Raw genomic sequence first — 17,316 nt, forward strand, 5'->3', positions numbered from 1 at the left:
TAGAGTATTTGTGTACTTTATTGGCTCTGGTCAAAGCCATGACTTGAAGCAACAAACCACTGTGAAAATACTGCTTTTGTGAGTGATGTGTAAGTGCATTCTACAAGTTGCAGCAGGGATATTTGCAGTTAGAGAAAAAAAAGCTTTGACAGTGAGAGCCAAACACTGAAAACAGGGCCCAGAGAGGCTATGGAATCTTAGTTGCTGGAGATGCGCGTGTATATTAGCATATATATTAGATGCATATATATTAACAAAGCACATTTCCTTAGTGAAGGGAGAGGAACTAAATAAAAATAATGATTTTTGGTGCTGCAAGGCTGATTTTCAGTGGCTGATGCTTTTAACCAAGAGTACAACATAATGTCCCAAAGACCTGGGACTTAATTTGTTCATTTTCAGCCTGATAGACTGAAAATTCCTTTTAGTTTTCTATGTATCCCATTCATTCAAGCTCCAAGATAGGAACACACATTTTCAAAAGCTCCAAAGCAGCAGTGTAATCCAGATGTGATGTTAGTTGAGCAATGCTGGGATACAAAGAGAAATCCCTAAACATCTTAGCTGGGTGTTCTGCTTCCCATGGGGTTTTGATGACACTCTTTGGGGCAGCAGTATCAGAGAGGGGCTCCCTGTGAGTGCCAAGCACATGCAGAAGGCAGGCTTGGGCAATACTGCTGAACAGCTCCTCTTCGCCACCTGAGGCAGATGGCAGCCTCCCAATTTCACGTTAAATTCCATGAAGATGTAAATGCCAGAGGTACTTACTTATTAAATTAACATACTCTGTGTCTAGACCAATAGTTGCATTAGCAGGCACCAAAATTCATGGAAAACTCATCAAAGACCCTCAGTAGAGCTCAGGGAAGGTGCAGCAGCATTGCTTTTTGAAGAAACACAGCAAGCAAAGATCTTTGGGATGCACAATGAGTAGATGAAAAAACTGTCAAAATTTTTTGACGACTGCAGTTGTCTTAGACTTTACATGTGATTATTTCTATATTTAAAAGAGAAAAAAAAACTTTTGGCTAGCACCTTGGGCCATATGTGTACACAGTTATGGTTTGTAAAAAATGTTATAGTTGTGCATTATTGGAACGGGTTGCCCAGGGAGGTGGTGGAGTCACCGTCCCTGGGAGTGTTCAAGGAAAGGTTGGACGTGGGGCTTAGGGACATGGTTTAGTGGGTGACATTGGTGGTAGGGGGATGGTTGGACCAGATGATCTTGGAGGTCTTCTCCAACCTTAATGATTCTGTGATTCTAGTTCATTAGTGGTCAATGGTTCTATGTCCAGGTGGAGGCTGGTGACAGGCAGTGTCCCTCAGGGATCTTTTTTGGGACTGGTCCTTTTCAATATCTTCATCAATGATATAGACGATGGGATTGAGTACACCCTTAGCAAGTTTGCAGATGACACCAAGCTGGGTGGTGCAGTTGATAACAAAAGAATGAAGGGAAGCCATTCAAAGGGACCTGGACAGGCTGGAGAAGTGGGCCCATGTGAACTACAAGAGGTTCAACAAGTCCAAGTGCAAGGTGCTGCATCTGGGCTGGGGCAATCCCAGACATGAACACAGACTGAGAGAAGAACTCATAGCAGAGATGAACTTAGGGTTCTGGTGAATGAAAAGCTCGACATGAGCCAGCAGTGTGTGCTTGCAGCCCAGAAGGCCAACTGCATCCTGGGTTGCATCACCAGAGGGGTGGGCAGCAGGGGAGGGAGGGGATTGTGCCCCTCTGCTCTGCCCTTGTGAGGCCCCACCTGGAGTGCTGCGTCCAGGTCTGGGGCACCCAGCACCAGAAGGACGTGGGGCTGTTAGAACGGGTCCAGAGGAGGGCCACGAGGAAGATCGGAGGGCTGGAGCGCCTCTCCTATGGAGACAGGCTGCGAGAGCTGGGGATGTTCAGCCTGGGGAAGAGAAGGCTCTGGGGTAATTTCATTGCAGCCTTTCAATACTTAAAGGGGTCTTATAAAAAAGATGGAGAAAGACTTCTTACTTTGACAGATAATGATAGGACAAGGCAGAATGACTAAAAACTAAAAGAGGGGAGATTTAGATTAGAGATTAGGAGGAAATTCTTCAATCAGGGGATGGTGAGGCACTGGACCAGGCTGTCCAGAGAAGCTGTGGATGCCCTACGAGCCCTGGGATGAGCCCTGTCACGCTTGTGCATGGTTTATAGGTTCACGCCCACTGTGAATCTTCTCGAGCTGCCCCTGGAGGACGGGGCTGCCGGGGAACCTCCCATGGCAGCTCCCCGAGGTGCCCTGCCCGCCTGTTTCACTCAAAAACCGCCAGCCACGGGCGTTCACCGCCCGTCCGGGGCCCTGGGACAGCTGTGGGGCGACTGCCCCGTGTGAAGCACACCCGGCTCCCCCCGCACGGCCGGTACGAGGCGGGTTTGGTCCCGCGGCGCTCTTCGTTCCGGGAAAAAGGAAGAAAAAAAAAAACCTCCGCCTTTGCCCCGTGTGAGGATCGAACTCACGACCTTCAGATTATGAGACTGACGCGCTACCTACTGCGCTAACGAGGCGGCTGAAAGCACCCTCACCGCTCTGGCTATTGGGGGCTGTCCTGGGGAGGCGGAGGAACGGGAGGGGCCAGTCCATGGGGACCGTGTGGGACCCTGTGGTGGCCGTAAGGGACCCCGCGGTGACCGAATAAGGGCCTGTGGGGCTTTGTGGTGGCCGTGTGGGGCCTGATGGTGACAGTCAGGGCCCTTGTGGTGGCCGTCTATGTCACCAGTGTGACCATGTGCTGCCCCAAGGGGACTGTGTGGGGCCCCTAGGTGACCGTGTGGGACCCCGAGGTGACCATGGGGGGACCCTGAGGTGACCATGTGGGGCCATAATGTGACCGTGGAGGATCCTAATGTGACTGCGTGGGACCCTGAGGTGACTGTGGGGGACCCCGAGGTGACCGTGTCAGGCCCCATGGTGACTGTGTGAGACCCTGAGGTGACCGTGTGGGTCCCCAAGATGACCGTGTGGGACCCTGAAGTGACTGCCGTGGGGCCTCAGCCTGACACTGGGACCCCAGGGTGACAGTGGGGGTTCCCCAGGGTGACAGGAGTGGACCTTGGGGTGACAGGGGCATCCTTGGATTGCCCACGTGTGTCCCCAAAGTGACCATGAGGTGCAGTGATGGTGTGAGCCCTGAGGCGGCCATGCAGGGACCTCAGGGCGGCCATGTGGGACATGGGGGTGACCGTGTAGGACATGGGGGTGACCGTGTGGGACCCCAGGGTGACTGTGCTGGCCTCGGCTGGGGGCAGGACGGCGGGCAGAGCCGGTGACCGCCCTGCTGGGCCCGGCCAGGCCCTGATTGGCGTTGGCAGGGCGCGATCTCGCACGTCACATTAATTAGGAGGCATCGTTTTCAGCATAATTGCGCGGAGCAGGTCACTAGATAATTAATGACTTTTTGCTGCGTCTGACAGCTGCGGGCGGATGTCGGGGGCGGGGGGAGGGCAGGGGACAGTTCCCAAAATCACATCACGAGCTGCGCTGCTCCGGCCACCACCTCCACCACCTCTCCTCTGGCTCCGAGGTGCGTTTTCCCCCCCCTCCACGGCTCTGGATCTAAAATCTGAACCATTTCATGCTCCTCTCTGTTTTAATATGTATGCTTGTGGCACGCTAGCATATAATTACTTTCTTTTATTTTTTTTTCCATAAGGCATCTGACACAGACTCTGGGGACACAGACACAGAATCTGGGAATCTACCCTGGAAAAAACAGGTCTGTGCTCCTCTGAAGAGCCCTGAAGACGCCCGTGCTCCTGAGCGTGTTGGTAAGAGTGACAGGACTCCTTCCCAGCTCAGACGTGCCCTTAGCAGCCCAGGAGAGACCAGGCTGCTGCATCTGCTCCACCCTGCTCTGCCTATGGCCACCTCCGGAGCCATGGCACGTTGGTGTACGGATGCAGCGTGGAGCAGAGCTATGCAGCCCGATGGTAAACCCTACCTGCGTGATAAAAGTGTGTCACACGTGCCTCTGCGTAAAAGCATGCACACAAGTATTTATGGAATACCTCAGGAACGGTGCCTTCACACCCTGCCTCACCTCACCCCCGTGCAGTCATACCAGTCGGCCTGGCTCCCAGAGGCACTGCGCCTCTCACCCCGCTGCGAACCTGCGCCTCCGTCCTGCTAATGACACAGCAGCCGGGCTGCCACGGTGACAACGTGACTCCAGAAGCTGCTGCCTTTTAAAAAAAAAAAAAAAAAAAAAAAAAGAAAGGAAACCAAACAAACAGCACTAAATGTGCACAATCAAATGATGAGTGTTTGTATTGCTGATGCTTTGAGGCCAGCTCACAACCCTCCCTCCACATAATGCTCAGGATGTTTGGGAAGGGGTATTTTTCTTTTAATAGGGCAGCGTAGTCACAAAGCTTTAAAGAAATAAATGAGTGAATCGTCTATGGTAATAGCAACATACTGTGAACGGAGCACAGTGACGAATTTCAAGTTTATTTTTAAGCCTGCCTGGCAGCATGTAGGTACAGACAAGAGTCTGTGACCCTTTCTGCTGTTCCAAAGTTACGGACATGGCTGATGTCTTTGTCCCAGTTAAACACCAGGCTTGTTTTTGCTCCATAACAAATACTAGGGGAAGAGAGAGAAGCCTCAAGGTGTTTTGAAGATTGTGCAACGATCCTCCTCTCGGGAGATTACCTGCTTTTGCTTGAATACTTTCCTCACTCGCATTTCACAGGATGCAACGAGAAGGGAAATACAGCCAAATCGGACAGCTCTGGTAATTGGACTTGAATCCTCCGTATGCCCTTGGGGTGAGGTGGGTGCCTCTCAGATAAGCAATCTAATCAGCTTTGTACTTGCGTCCCATCTGGAAACAGATTGTTGCTGAAGTACACCGCCACCTGAGAAGTAAGCTTCTTTTTTTTTGAAGATAATTGTACCAACAAAATCAGGGAGTGTGAATTCGCCTGAGGTAATGAGATCTCTTTATTTTTATTCACAGTTAATTCATTCAGCCGAGGTGATTTTACACCAGAATGCAGTCTCCAAACCCGAAGGACGATTACGTTCCCTGCGCCGCGCATATGCACTGTGCCTACCCCGCAGATCGGCTGCTGAGACAACGAACCATGAGCCACTCCAGACATATGGGCAAGATAAAAAAGAGGCTGGAGGACATCAAGAACCAGTCCCTTAAGTCGACGAAAGCAGATTTCAGCCACAACGAAAGCATAAGGCTGGCCACTGACGCCTTCCTGGACGGGGGGACAGACTCGTATCTCCAAACGCTGAGCAAAGAAGGAGAGGTGGATTTCCTCTCCTCGGTGGAAGCTCGGTACATCAAGGAGAACGCCAGGGAGTCGTATTACGCGCAGGAATCCCCCGCGGACGGGGCGGCTGCGCCACGGCAGACCGATGCTGGCTCTCTCCCGTCGGGGACCTACTTCCCAACCATTTCTGACAGCAGCGAGCCAGCCCTCCTGCACACATGGATTACGGCAGAGAAGCCCTATTTAAAGGAAAAGTCCACGGCCACGGTGTATTTCCAAACGGAGAAGAACAGCAACATCAGAGACATCATACGCCGGTACATCAACAAGACCACGCAGGTACGGAGAGCAAATTCGTGTTCCCTCTGCACTTCTCTGTCCTCCTGCTCTTAAAAAGACCGGGTGAAGGTGGTGTTTGATTAGAGCCAGCCTGGTGCATTACCTTGTAGCTTTGCTCTAGCGAGAGCCCATTAATGACCAAACGCAGGGCTTTGTTTGTACTCACACCAGCACCCTTCGCTTCGGTGACTTAAAAAACAAACGAAGAAAGGAAAAAAGCTCTCCCTGTTCTTTTAAACTCCCATTAACCCTGCACAGCAAGCACGCTGTGCGAAGGGTAGGTGGGCTCCGTTCCTTCTCGTGCATCAGTTGCTCAGCTCGGAGCGGCCACGGCGGTGCGAGCCGTGACCCCGGCAGTGTGCCGCAGCCGGCCCAGCTGGGGAGCTGCTTCTCTGGGGTGTGCGGCCGTGGTCACCCCCGGGCTCTCCCTGCCACTGGGCTGTGGTGCAGGCTGGCCCTCTTCAAAGGCACCATTTCACCCGCAGCGAGAAGTCAGCCGAAGCCAGCTCTGAGCTAGAAGCGATCGTTTTGGAGGATTGGTGGGAGATGTGGGTGAAGGGGAGCGCTGGGAGGAGGGCAGGTGCGTGCCAGATGTCCCCGAAGGGGTGGAATTGTTCGGAAAAAGGCTTCTCATCCCTGACGGGTTGTCAGCGTCACTGAACCGTGACATGGGCTCCATACAGAGCCTCCACAGCCTAACTCGGCGTGTGGGACAGGTGTGGAGCATGCCTCGGAGAGCAGACAAGTTATGGGGGGGCGTGGAGAGGGGCCCGTCACAAGGCAGGCAGCCCACCAGCTGGCAAGCCAGCAGATGAACAGCTGCCGGGGTCAGAAAGCTCTTCTGATGTGTGTTCTGGCGGAGAGGTGACAGCTCAGGCTCTTTTCTTGGAAAAAAAACTACCTGACATTTCAGGACTCTGCTAATCACCATCAGGGAGCTTTGCCCTTGTGTAAACTTGCGACTCCCTCGGCAGTGTCACAGACGAATGGTCAGAAGCAAAACCCTTGCGACTGCTATGTCAGAAGGGAAATTCGGGGGGGTCCCAAGACTTCGGTGGCAACGATGAAGTCCCCAAAGACTTCTTAAGGGTCAGAGCAGTGGGCACACCTGATGCAGCAGGGAGTTTGCTTGAATTTTGCTCTGTAGGGGAAAGCACTTGCTACACTCTCCGCTTTAGGTGAGGGGCGAGAGGCCCTGAGTGAGAGCTGGGAACGGAGTAGCATTTTGAGGGAAATAGTGCACATCTCTGATTTCTTGGAAACCGTGGCTCTAGGTATTATGATCACACCCCTACTGCTTTTGGCTCTGCTAAACAAACTCTCGTTGTATAATTCCTTTCCAAAAACTTTAACCTCAAATTTCTCCTGGTTGGAGAGATGCAAGACAGCAGCCACATGGAAAGAGAGGTGTGTGTGGTGCCTGCTCGCCGGCACAGGCTGCGGAGCCCTCTAGAGTCAGGGACTTTGCTGTGGCAGCGTCCTGCAAGGGCAGGAGCTGGGACTGATAATGCTGAATGCAGCAGCCTGGGAGAAGAATGCCCGCTGGCAACTTCTCTTCGAGCGGCTACAAGTGCTCAGCGCGTCCGGAGAATCGCAGATCAGTCATTTTTAAGCTGACAACGTCAGAAGGGTGCAGTAACGGAAGAAACACCTCTGGCATAGTGAGATAAGCGTCAGCCAACGTATCAATCCAGTCCAATTTGCCATCTTGAGAGGAGAAAATTCACAGGGGAAAAGTGGGAAATGCAGTGTAAACGCACATGACCTTCCCAGCCACCTCGTTTACGTTACAGGAGGGTACCGGAGTAACACGTGGTGACAGGATCAATTTGGCACCTGCTTTTTGAGTAGTTCTTCAGCGACTGGATTTATTGGTATCTGATAAGGGCACGCGCCGGATACTTGGTGCTTAATGTAGCCGTTAGCAACATACAAAGTGGAATAAAGAATATGTTTGTGGATGACACCAAACTGCGAGGGGTTGGGGAGCAGGGAGAACTACGATCCTAATACGTTTGTGAGGCGCAAATCACAAAGCGAAAGGCAAAAGCGCTGAGTGCTGCAAGTAAAAGTCACGGGCAGAAACACAGCTCGGGAAGGAGTGGTGAAAAAGCAGGACACGGTCAGGAGCTACGGTGGGGCTGAATGGGAAGCAGCAGAACTGTGCTCCTTAAAAAGGCGATCTCAGTCGGAGGTGCGTTAACAGTAAGTGTGGACGTAAGATGTTGGACGTAATTGGCCATAATTGGGCAATTACCCAGCACTGGCAGGGCCTTTTCTGAAGCGCTGCGCCTTGGCAGCAGGGTGAAGGTGTGGGATCCTCGCTGCTCCACAAGTACCGCGGCTTGTCGGGACAGGATGCGGGCACGCAGGACGTGCCGGGCCCTGTAGGATTTCCTTGGGGCGGGGAGGGAAGGGAAGCTCCCTGGCAGGCGTGGGCGCAGGCTTTGAGTAGGACTCGGTGAAAGCTGAACGAAACTAGGAGGACAGAACTGGAGAAATACTGTAAGGTTTGTTTTCACTGCTTGAACACGGCGTCCTGGGAGTGCAAGTACCACGAGCAGGAGCATGGAAGTGGTTTTATAGCACATTTGATGCTCCCTCGACCCTGTAGGAGTAGAGCTGTAGGGAGGAGCTGTGGGGTCTTGCTGCCCAGTCCGTGCCGCTCTGAGGCTTTCATACCCTATCCTGCCGTCTGTGCACTGGGAAGTACAGATGTGTGCTTAAATTGGAACAATTAGCTCATAAATCGTGAAAGTCGGATGTAAAAATAAAAAAGTACGGAACTGTTGCAGTCTGTGGCCCTACCACCAAGGGCAGAGTGCAGGTTTAGGAACAGGACCGTTCCGCGGGTAGGCTGGAACAGAGAAAGCATCACTCGGCGATTCCTGCTAAATGCACACGGCTCAGGAAAGCCAGTCAGCCGTTTGGCTGCGGCTGCGGCCTCTTGTTTTAGCTCCGTCCCTATTACTCTCCGATCAGTGCTTCAATATACGTCCTATGCGTCCTAGTGCTGAAATCTCGCCTGCGGTTTCCTGGGTCACATTCCGTTTTCTGATTAAAAGAACTGTCACACGTTGTGTCGGGTTTATAAGAACAATAAAGCAATGAAGCGATGTCTCTCCTTGATTCATTGATTCAGGGGGAAAAACAGAAGAAATATCCCCGTGTACCTCCTCAGGTTCGCGTTTGTTAGAACCTTTTAAAAACAAATAAAAACCCCGCTACCTTTCAGTGACCTCCCAGGCAACCTTAACGTATGTAAATTCACTCTGCTACTGCCCCTGCTTTTTCTTCCCCTAGGTGCTCGCTATCGTGATGGACGTGTTCACAGACACTGAGATTCTCTGTGACCTCCTGGAGGCAGCTAACAAGCGCATGGTCTTCGTCTACCTGTTGCTCGATCACGGCAACCTAAACCTCTTCTCCGAGATGTGCGACAAACTGCAAATTGCTGAGGATCTCTTCAAGGTACTGCGGCTCTCGGCTTCACCTCACGTTAGGCATTTTGGGTTAGAAGCACGGTTACACTGGGGTCATTCCACTTTGTAATTAAAACAGACAAAGAGAATTCAGAGCTAGCGTTATCTTACCTAATTTCTTACCTCCGAGGACGCCTACAGTTTTCCGTGGATTTTATAGGAAGCTGAGGCATTTCCACTAGATGAAGCCCCCTAACAGAGGGAGGTGACAAAAGCGTTACAGCTGCTTCTGTTTAATGACTGCAGCAGCCCCAGACAGCACGAGCTGCACACAACCCCCTGTGCGCGGCAATACCTGGGCGGCCAGAGGGACTGAACGGGGCGGTTTCAGCGGGGCTGGGAGGGGTTAGCTCTGCTGGCATCGCCTCGCTCCTGTCCCTGCTGCTCCTGATCCCCAGCCTCAGCGTTTCAGCTCGGTTCTGTGGGTGTTTATATGAAACACAATAAAACGACGCTGTTAAGGCTTTGCTTTAAAGGTGATGCCTCACGTTGAGCTGGCTGTTAGCATAGTCCAACTTCGTCTCTGCCGGAGGAAACTGACCTTAGAAATAACCTCCTAGGAGCCCTCTCAGGTGTTGCTCGAGGTGCTGCAGGGCACCTGAGACATCTTCGCAGGGATGGCTGATACCGCAGAGGCTGCGGCCTTCCGCAACAGCAGCTGGAGGGCAGGCAGGAGGCCTGAGGGCATCCTAACTGCAGCAGACACCTGCGTTTCGGCAGCTGAATTCCACACCAAACACATCAGGAAGCCGAAATGAATAAAACATTCTCGTTACGGTGTCCGTATGTCTGTAAACCCCCACTCCTTAGCTATTTGTTGCATGTGTGCTGCTCCCACTCACAGGTTTTCAAAAATGAGCTGCACCCTTGGTGCCACTCGTTTACCGAGGCCTTAATTCTGCGTAGCGTGCACGGAGACAGTGGTGTCAGGTCTGGGGACCTGACGTGGCTTTAATTGAGCTTGCTGAGGTACAAGGAGCTGCTGAGCTGTGACAGCTCAGAAGCGTATCACGGCCAAATGGACCTTTTCCTCCATTCACACGTGTACTCACACCTGATACTGCATTAACAGCTCATCTGGGCCTCCCCAGCAGCGCAGTATGCATGTCCTTGCAGGCCCGGGTGGATTAGAAAAGCAGAGGTTTTGCCCTGCTGTGTTGTGCCATAGACAGCGCGAAACGATGGGGAATCGCGTGTCGCTGGGATGTCGGTGGAGGTAACAGACTGCTCGGAGTGAAGGACACATCTCTGGTACCCATTTCGTGAGGGGTAGCATCTGTTCTTGTACAATGCAGCTGCTCCTGTGCAAGTTTCCATGCAGGTTTATGTCCCCATTGAAAAAAATAGCCCTCTACGTAGTCAGAAAGCTTGGCTGGGCTTCCACTGTCCCCAGACCTTCAAATATAACGTTAAAATCCATAAAGAAATCGTAACAGAAATGAGGGAAGTGCTAAAGGCAACAGGGGAAAAGGGCTCTTTCCTTCTGACTTTTAATTTTAAAAGAAGACAAACACGTAATTCACTCTGTTCATATAACTTTTCTTTCTCTTTACTAGAATATCTCAGTCCGCAGTGTTACTGGAGAGGTTTACTGTGCCAAATCAGGCAGGAAATTTTCAGGACAAATACAAGAAAAATTTCTTATCTCTGACTGGAGATATGTGCTCTCTGGATCTTACAGGTGAGATAAGCCATTGCAGTTCATATCTAGGTGCCCTTTTATTAATATTACTTCACAAAAAAGTGCCGTGGAAATTTTGGTATGGGTGAACAGGTTTTTTTGAACAAAAAATACCTTCTGCTTTCATATATGTGCCGTTTTTCAGTAATCCAAATCGCTTGCTTAAAAGCCCGTGTTACTTCTTTACAGAGTGTGGTATTTAACTTAAATGTTCCGAAACTAATTAAAACAACTTTGCCAGTGCAGCCCTGGAGCAGAACGAGAGATGTGTGTCTCTTAGTATTACACCTTCCTTATTGTTTGGGTCCTCAGATGCCGTGATCATGAGACATGATACGTTTCCATCCCTTGGGATCCCTTAATGTAGCTCAGCTTATCTGAGGATTTGTTCTCTATTTGACAAGTTTAGTGATTAAAGGGAAAGCAGAAATACTTCAGACTTACTCTTTTGTCTTGTGTTTCCCTAACAGATAGGAAGTGCGTATCTAGGTGGCTGTTGTACTTTATTTTTTTTTATAAGCTGCATCTGCAACTCTCCACTTTTGTGCTGCTGTAATTATTTCAGGTACAGGACGTAGCATCTCAACAATTGGGCTTTTAATTAAGAGCCGAGATCCTCAGGTCAGGATTTCATGAGACTGTGAGCTTGCATCAAATAAATAAAGTTCCTAAGCCTCATGGCTACGGAGGTAAGCTTCACAAATGACTGAAGCGTATCCTAGAAACTCAGATACAAAAAGACAAGAGAAAAAAATTACAGATGTGATTAAATAATTAAAAGGAGGAGATTGTTTTTCTTAATCCAGGTTTATGATTTGGAGGCTTAAATGCTTCTAGTCTGATAAAACTGTGCCACCAGGAAGATTATGCAACTGTAATAACAAAGGTAAAGGTGAATATGCGGGGCTGGGGAAGGCTGTAAGAACTCAGCTGTCTACTGACACAGGCACCCACTTTTTCGCTGTTTCCAAATGAACCGTCAGACAAAAACGAGTGAACACACTGTTGGTTTTTTTCATTGGCCACTATGGTTTTATTGTTCTTTCAGTTTTCTTTTAATCCCTCACCAAAAACATTTAGAAATGCAACAGCAGATTCATAGAGAGAGCAGTAGATGTGCGGGAGAAGAGGGACAGAACAAGACAGATTTTCTTTAGCCAAGAAGCTTCCTTTTGGCTTCTTTTTTCAATCCTAAAAACAAACAACAACAACAACAAAACCTCAAAGTCCTGTGCAAGACTGTGCATGACTTCTGTCGTTCTCTACTGCCGTTGCATTATCTTTTAAATCCAAGAGCCTTGTCAAACTACCTAATCCCCTATCCAGCAAGCAAGCAGAGGGGGTGGTGAGGAGCAAATCTATACGCTGTTTAACTCCAGCGTGCTCAGCACCAGTTTGGAGATTCATACGGGTTGTACCTGGCTATCAGTGCATGGCATTTCCTTAGGCTTGCTAGCTCTCCCTTTATTCATCTGAAAACTTTCTATTATTGCCAAATCTTACTCACCAACCTCCGCAGGTGTAAACAGAATGATGTTAAGAGAGTAAAACACAATTTTTTGCAACGTATTTGCTGGAAATCAAGTTTAACTAAAGCCTAAAACTGATACAAAGGATCTTAAAACTAATACAACAATATATTTCACCTTAGTGCTGTGCTCTGCGTGACTTTATAACAGCAATGAGGGGAGCAGGCTGAGGAAATAAAGTAGCCCTTTGGTACTTAGTGCTCTAAGAGGGACCACAGCTTGCTGTTTCCAGCCAAAGTGTCTGGGAACAAAATATGTTAGCCTTATAATAGACAACAAAGAGGGCTGAATTTGGTAATTAGTTAGAGGCAAAGGAACCACCATGGAGCCTGTGGGATCTCCTGCTCTGGAGTGGTTTTTAAAAACCCATTTAAAAAGCCATTGCTTTGGTCAGTGTGGATGTGCTTGGCTCTGCCACACATGACAGGCTGGAGTGGAGAAGCTCCTGAAGAAGCAGCAGCTCCAGCTGTGTGTCTGCGTGAGTGCAGGCATCAATAAATGTTTTAAGATTTAGTTTTTGTCTCGATCCTTATTGCCTGTTTCTATGGCGTTGGGTTAGAATGAAATATTTCTTTCTGCTGCCTCTGTCTTAGTCTACCCCATCCCGTTAAAGCTATGCTAGTTCTTTGTATTTTTTATTTGAAGGAAATTTGAAGTTAGTGTATGAACTCAGTGCCCCCAAAGGAGGCAAAATGAGAGCACCAGAAGCTGGCCCTCTCTCCTCAGGCAGAGAGCTCCAGGGCCGGAAGCAGCGCACATCCACAAACATTTGTCTAAAATCACGCAGGTTTCACCTTCTTGTTTTACTGCTGACCCTCTCGCCATCGGTCTGTAGAGAATCTTTGGGTTATTAAAGGACCTGGCTTTGGCTGTTTACAAGTGTTACAGCTAAGATCAGTGAGCCACAAACAAGGATCTGTCCATCAGGCACTCCAGGAAGTCATATTTGGGAGCGAATTGTCAAAATTAGCCCCAACAGCTTTCTCCTCTGAGGTGATTACTTTCTAAAAGCCATTTATAATGGATTTTTCTTTCTCTGTAAACTTTCATGTAGCAATTAAATATACCTATAGCACAAAATATGCAGCTGTCGCTCCATGCCTCAGCCCCTACATGAGTTTGTGACTTCAGTGTAGATATCTGAGACTAATTGCTTGTATTTTCATATTCTTTCCAGGTTCATAGCCTCCTTCACGGTTAGATAAAGGGCATGCAAAGGTTCGGAGAGCGCTTTTTAGCGAGTGAAGGCAATGCCCTGCTAGCACAGCAGATGTTACCAAACCGGGTGGAGTTCGCTTGCTGGGCAGTTTATCTCAGCTCCTAAGGTTCTGTCAAAATTTAGAATGATTTGCATGAGGTGGAGGAGAAGTACCCGTGGTTTAGTAACTTACTGAAGATTTTTATGTCCGGTCATAAATGTACAGGTGCCCAGTGGCACTGAGCAGGGATTACTTCACTCCTCCTCTTGCTCCTGAAACAACAGTACAGGAACAACGCATGCCAAAACCTAGCCCTCGTTAAGAACACCTTGAACTGGCAAGTACAAATTGTGTCTTTATTCTGTTAGCGTCAGCTGAGGCTGTCAGTCCCTCCGAGTTTCACAGAGTTCTGTCAGTTTTGACAAGACCAGGATTGAAAGTGCACAAACCTACAGCCAAATCTGGCCACTGACAATCCTCGTGCAAATCCAGCGTAGCTAATAAGGTCCTGGACGAATAACCGGGACAGACTTTTGCCAACACTGAATAACCTCAAGTTCAAACCCAATGCTGGACTGTAAGCTCTGCTGCCCAGCTCGAGCCCCAGTCAGCTCGGGGAGTAATTACATCTCATGCTCTCAGCTGCGCTCGTATTATTGATGCTGCTGCTGCTCACACAGGGCAGCCTGCACAGCACAGCCGAGCTGGCTTGTGGCTTTGTAAAAGAGCACAAATTTACGTTTGCCAAGTGGATTAGGGTAGTACCTAAAAGAAAAATCATTTAGAAGCCACGAAGTGTTCCAAGGTGTGCCTCCGGTCTACAGGAATAAAAACTGTTGCAGTGCTTCTCCCTTACTTTACAGCAAAAAGTAGATTGTTTTTTTTTTTTATTTTTGTAAAGGCTGTAGAAAATATTGCTAATTTAATTCTCTCTGTTGTGAAGAAAATGAGCTTTTGCCCAACACCAGATGAGGTTTGTTTTGGGGAGGGAGGTGACAAGGAGGTTGCGTTTTTATGTGCTTCTCTCGACCAATGCAGACAGAGGCACAGCAAAAGGAAAGCCGACAAAGGATGGTTACTTTTCACCGGTCTCTCTAAGGTCAGTTTTGAGTGGGTGGGATCTACAAACTGGCGTGGCGTTCTGCAGGGGAGATACAGCTGATGTGTCTGCAGACGAGACATGGCAGGACATGAATTTAAGCACTGAGGGATACCTAAACTGGGGTCCGAGCTCCTTCCCACGAACAGCCACCCAGACGCTGGCTCCTGAAGGACTTGGCACTTAGTCCTGCCATGGACGTGGCTGATGGTTTCCACCGCTCCCTTCAGGAGCTTATATAACTTCACAAGGGTTCTGGAAGGTTTTAGCGGCAGCTGCAATAACAAAGCTCGATCCAAGCCAAAGAGAGAGGCACTGATGTGAACTGACCCGAAAGTCACCCGGGACATCTCCGTCCCGTGTTGGATCTCCCGTTCCAACCGGCTGACGTTAACGCTAACCCTCGCCTTGTCTCTCCCTCCAGCTTCACGTGGTTGTGCGGCCAGGTTCACCGCAATCTCCTCTCCAAGTTTACCGGGCAAGTTGTGGAGCTGTTTGACGAGGAGTTCCGACACCTTTACGCGCTGTCCAAACCCGTCAGGGGCCCGAAGTCTCCGCCACGCACCATGCCCTTCTTCTTCCGCACCACCTGGGCTCCCCAGCGCAGCCTCCCCGACAGCAACGAGGGCAGCGCCAACACTCTCTCAGACCCCTTGAGCAGCCTCTCAGCCGGCAGCACCCACCAGAACAAGCAAACCCCGAGAACTCTCATCTTCAGCAGCAACCTGACCCCGCAGTCACCGCTGCATAGAGTTAATTCTTTCCACAGCTTTGTCTCGTTCACGCCCCCCCCAGCCCAGCCGGCCATCCAGCCTAACTACTACCAGCCGCACTACGCGGCCGATAGCTCGGCGGTTCTCTACAACAACATGAACATTTACCGACCTGTAAGAGTTAGACAAGAGGAACCAAACAGGACGGGCTTAAATTCACCCTGGCGATGCCTCCACAAAGGTAACCTGTTTGCATAATAACCACCCGGCCTTGAATTGCAAGCAGACGTAGCGAGGACCTGTTTAGCAATCGCTTGTACACTGATGAACGTAGAAATTCTGCCTAATACAAAATGAGGATGATTTCGAGCCGCTTGTGTTGTTTCGGTACTTGTGGATGCTTCGTTTCCCTAATTAAAAAGCCAAGCCTGGCAGCACGTAAACGTTGGACGCCTCACAGTCCCAGTGAGGGCACATCTAAACAGCGCCGCTCGCGGTGCAGCGCCGCTGCCGCCAGCCACGTGCCCCTGGTGACCCGTCGGTGTTTCAGGAGGTTTCCGTGTGGCCAGGCGCCTGTACACGGGGTAAGGTGCAGGTTCTCCCCGTGCTTTTTGTGCACTTGCATAAGGAACTAATTCGGGAGACCGAAGGCTGCTATTTACATGCCAGACTGACACGATGCTGTCATCACAGCTTAGTCTTGATTTAGGAGGACTCCTTTAGGGCTGGCAGGGAAGCACAGTTTCCACCTTCGCACTGTCTCGGAGCCGTCTGCTTGAGGTGCGCAGCGAGGAAATCTGCTTGCAGGGTTTCTAGGAACAGGCCTGCTAACCACGAAGTGGACCGAGACCAAAAGCTCAGGGTGCAGAGGACATCTCACAGCCACCCTGTGCTTCCTTTCCCTCATTAGCAACATGGGTGCATTCCAGCACGCTTTGTTAGAAACCTCCAGTCCCACCAGCTCAGAGCAGTTTTCCTCGTTGCAGAGCAGCTGCGTGGATTCAGACTGGAAATTGAAGCCAAGTAAGGAAGCAAAGTCCTATTAGTAACACAGCCTCCAAGTACCGAGTTCCAATTCACTTAGCAGTGCGTGGATCTTGGAAATCCTCTCAGTGGTCACTTGACTGAAGATTAACTTAGAGATTATGATACTTTTTTTACAGAACTCTTCAAGGTTTCTAATTTTTAAAGAGAAACTGGGTATCAGCAGTTTCCATTGAATAAGAGGAAGTTACAGAGATTCAGCACCTTGAACCGTAGTGCCCACAAAGCTGAGAAACTTTTGGCCAAATAATTCATGAAAACGAAGGAAGCTTCTGTAAGTGAAAGCAAAAAATAGTACAAAAAAAATCATGAAATATGGACTTCCATCGAAGTCCCAAAGTTACTAGACACTTAACATCTATTGATTTATTATTTTTATTTTTTAATCCTGCTTTACATCACCTTTCATCTGACGCCAGCAGAAAACAGAAGCCTAAACACATTTGCCCATCTGACCCATTTTGCCTGTCTTCTCACCTGGCCAAAAATTGTATTTGAAAGAATATAATTTAATTTTTTAGCCTGTGGATTGTGAAAATTGTATGCAACGGCAGAATTTCAGGCGAGGAAAGTTTCTCATCTTTGGAAGAGCTATCGTTTTGAAAATGTAAAGTTTACAGAACATTATAAATGGTACAGGATGGATATGTGCTGCACCAGCTGTGGTGTGGACGTTTTTACCCATGGTGTATCAAATTTTGGAGTCCAGGAAACCAACGAACTATTGCATATCACTGTAAATCTCTGTACATAGCGACATTTTTTTGGATTCCTTGGGAAGAAGGGAAAATTGATTCTTCATTCCTATGAGAATTCTACTTAATTATCATATACAGTTATCGTATTTAGATAAATAAAAGAAAGTTTCATTAAAATCCCTTTGAGAATCGTTTGTTTCTTCATCTTTTCCAAAACCTACATGATTTCCATAAAGCCAGAGCCCAGCTGATGTGGAAATGTGTAGGTTTTTTTT

At 49.2% G+C, this 17,316-nt stretch overlaps 1 protein-coding gene and 1 non-coding gene across 4 annotated transcripts; one reads left to right on the top strand and one right to left on the bottom strand.

The window, feature by feature from the left end:
• Positions 1-2,463: 2,463 nt before the first annotated feature.
• On the bottom strand, positions 2,464-2,536 carry TRNAM-CAU. The gene has a single exon. It is a non-coding gene; the product is annotated as a tRNA-Met (tRNA).
• FAM83A (family with sequence similarity 83 member A) lies at positions 2,501-17,122 on the top strand. 3 transcript variants are annotated; one of them, XM_040547024.1, is made up of 8 exons: positions 3,200-3,552; positions 3,682-3,796; positions 4,723-4,764; positions 4,865-4,895; positions 4,990-5,596; positions 8,900-9,067; positions 10,635-10,759; positions 15,011-17,122. In XM_040547024.1, exons 5-8 carry the CDS (start codon positions 5,024-5,026, stop codon positions 15,555-15,557), a joined length of 1,413 nt encoding a protein of 470 aa, XP_040402958.1. In that variant the 5' UTR covers positions 3,200-3,552; positions 3,682-3,796; positions 4,723-4,764; positions 4,865-4,895; positions 4,990-5,023; the 3' UTR covers positions 15,558-17,122. The 3 variants fall into 3 exon arrangements, with proteins under 3 accessions (XP_040402959.1, XP_040402958.1, XP_040402957.1); XM_040547025.1 differs by lacking the exon at positions 3,200-3,552 and adding an exon at positions 2,501-2,812 and having other exon boundaries at positions 4,723-4,895; XM_040547023.1 differs by having other exon boundaries at positions 4,723-4,895.
• Positions 17,123-17,316: the final 194 nt, after the last annotated feature.

Source organism: Cygnus olor, chromosome 2, assembly GCF_009769625.2.
Source record: "Cygnus olor isolate bCygOlo1 chromosome 2, bCygOlo1.pri.v2, whole genome shotgun sequence".
Lineage (NCBI taxonomy): Eukaryota > Metazoa > Chordata > Aves > Anseriformes > Anatidae > Cygnus > Cygnus olor.

Excerpts from the sequence above, each read along its gene's own strand:
- FAM83A (XM_040547025.1), top strand. The coding sequence starts at position 5,024 with ATGCAGTCTCCAAACCCGAAGGACGATTACGTTCCCTGCGCCGCGCAT. Across the intron at positions 5,597-8,899 it reads ACATCAACAAGACCACGCAG|GTGCTCGCTATCGTGATGGA; the intron begins GTACGGAGAGCA and ends TTCTTCCCCTAG. Across the intron at positions 9,068-10,634 it reads TTGCTGAGGATCTCTTCAAG|AATATCTCAGTCCGCAGTGT; the intron begins GTACTGCGGCTC and ends TCTCTTTACTAG.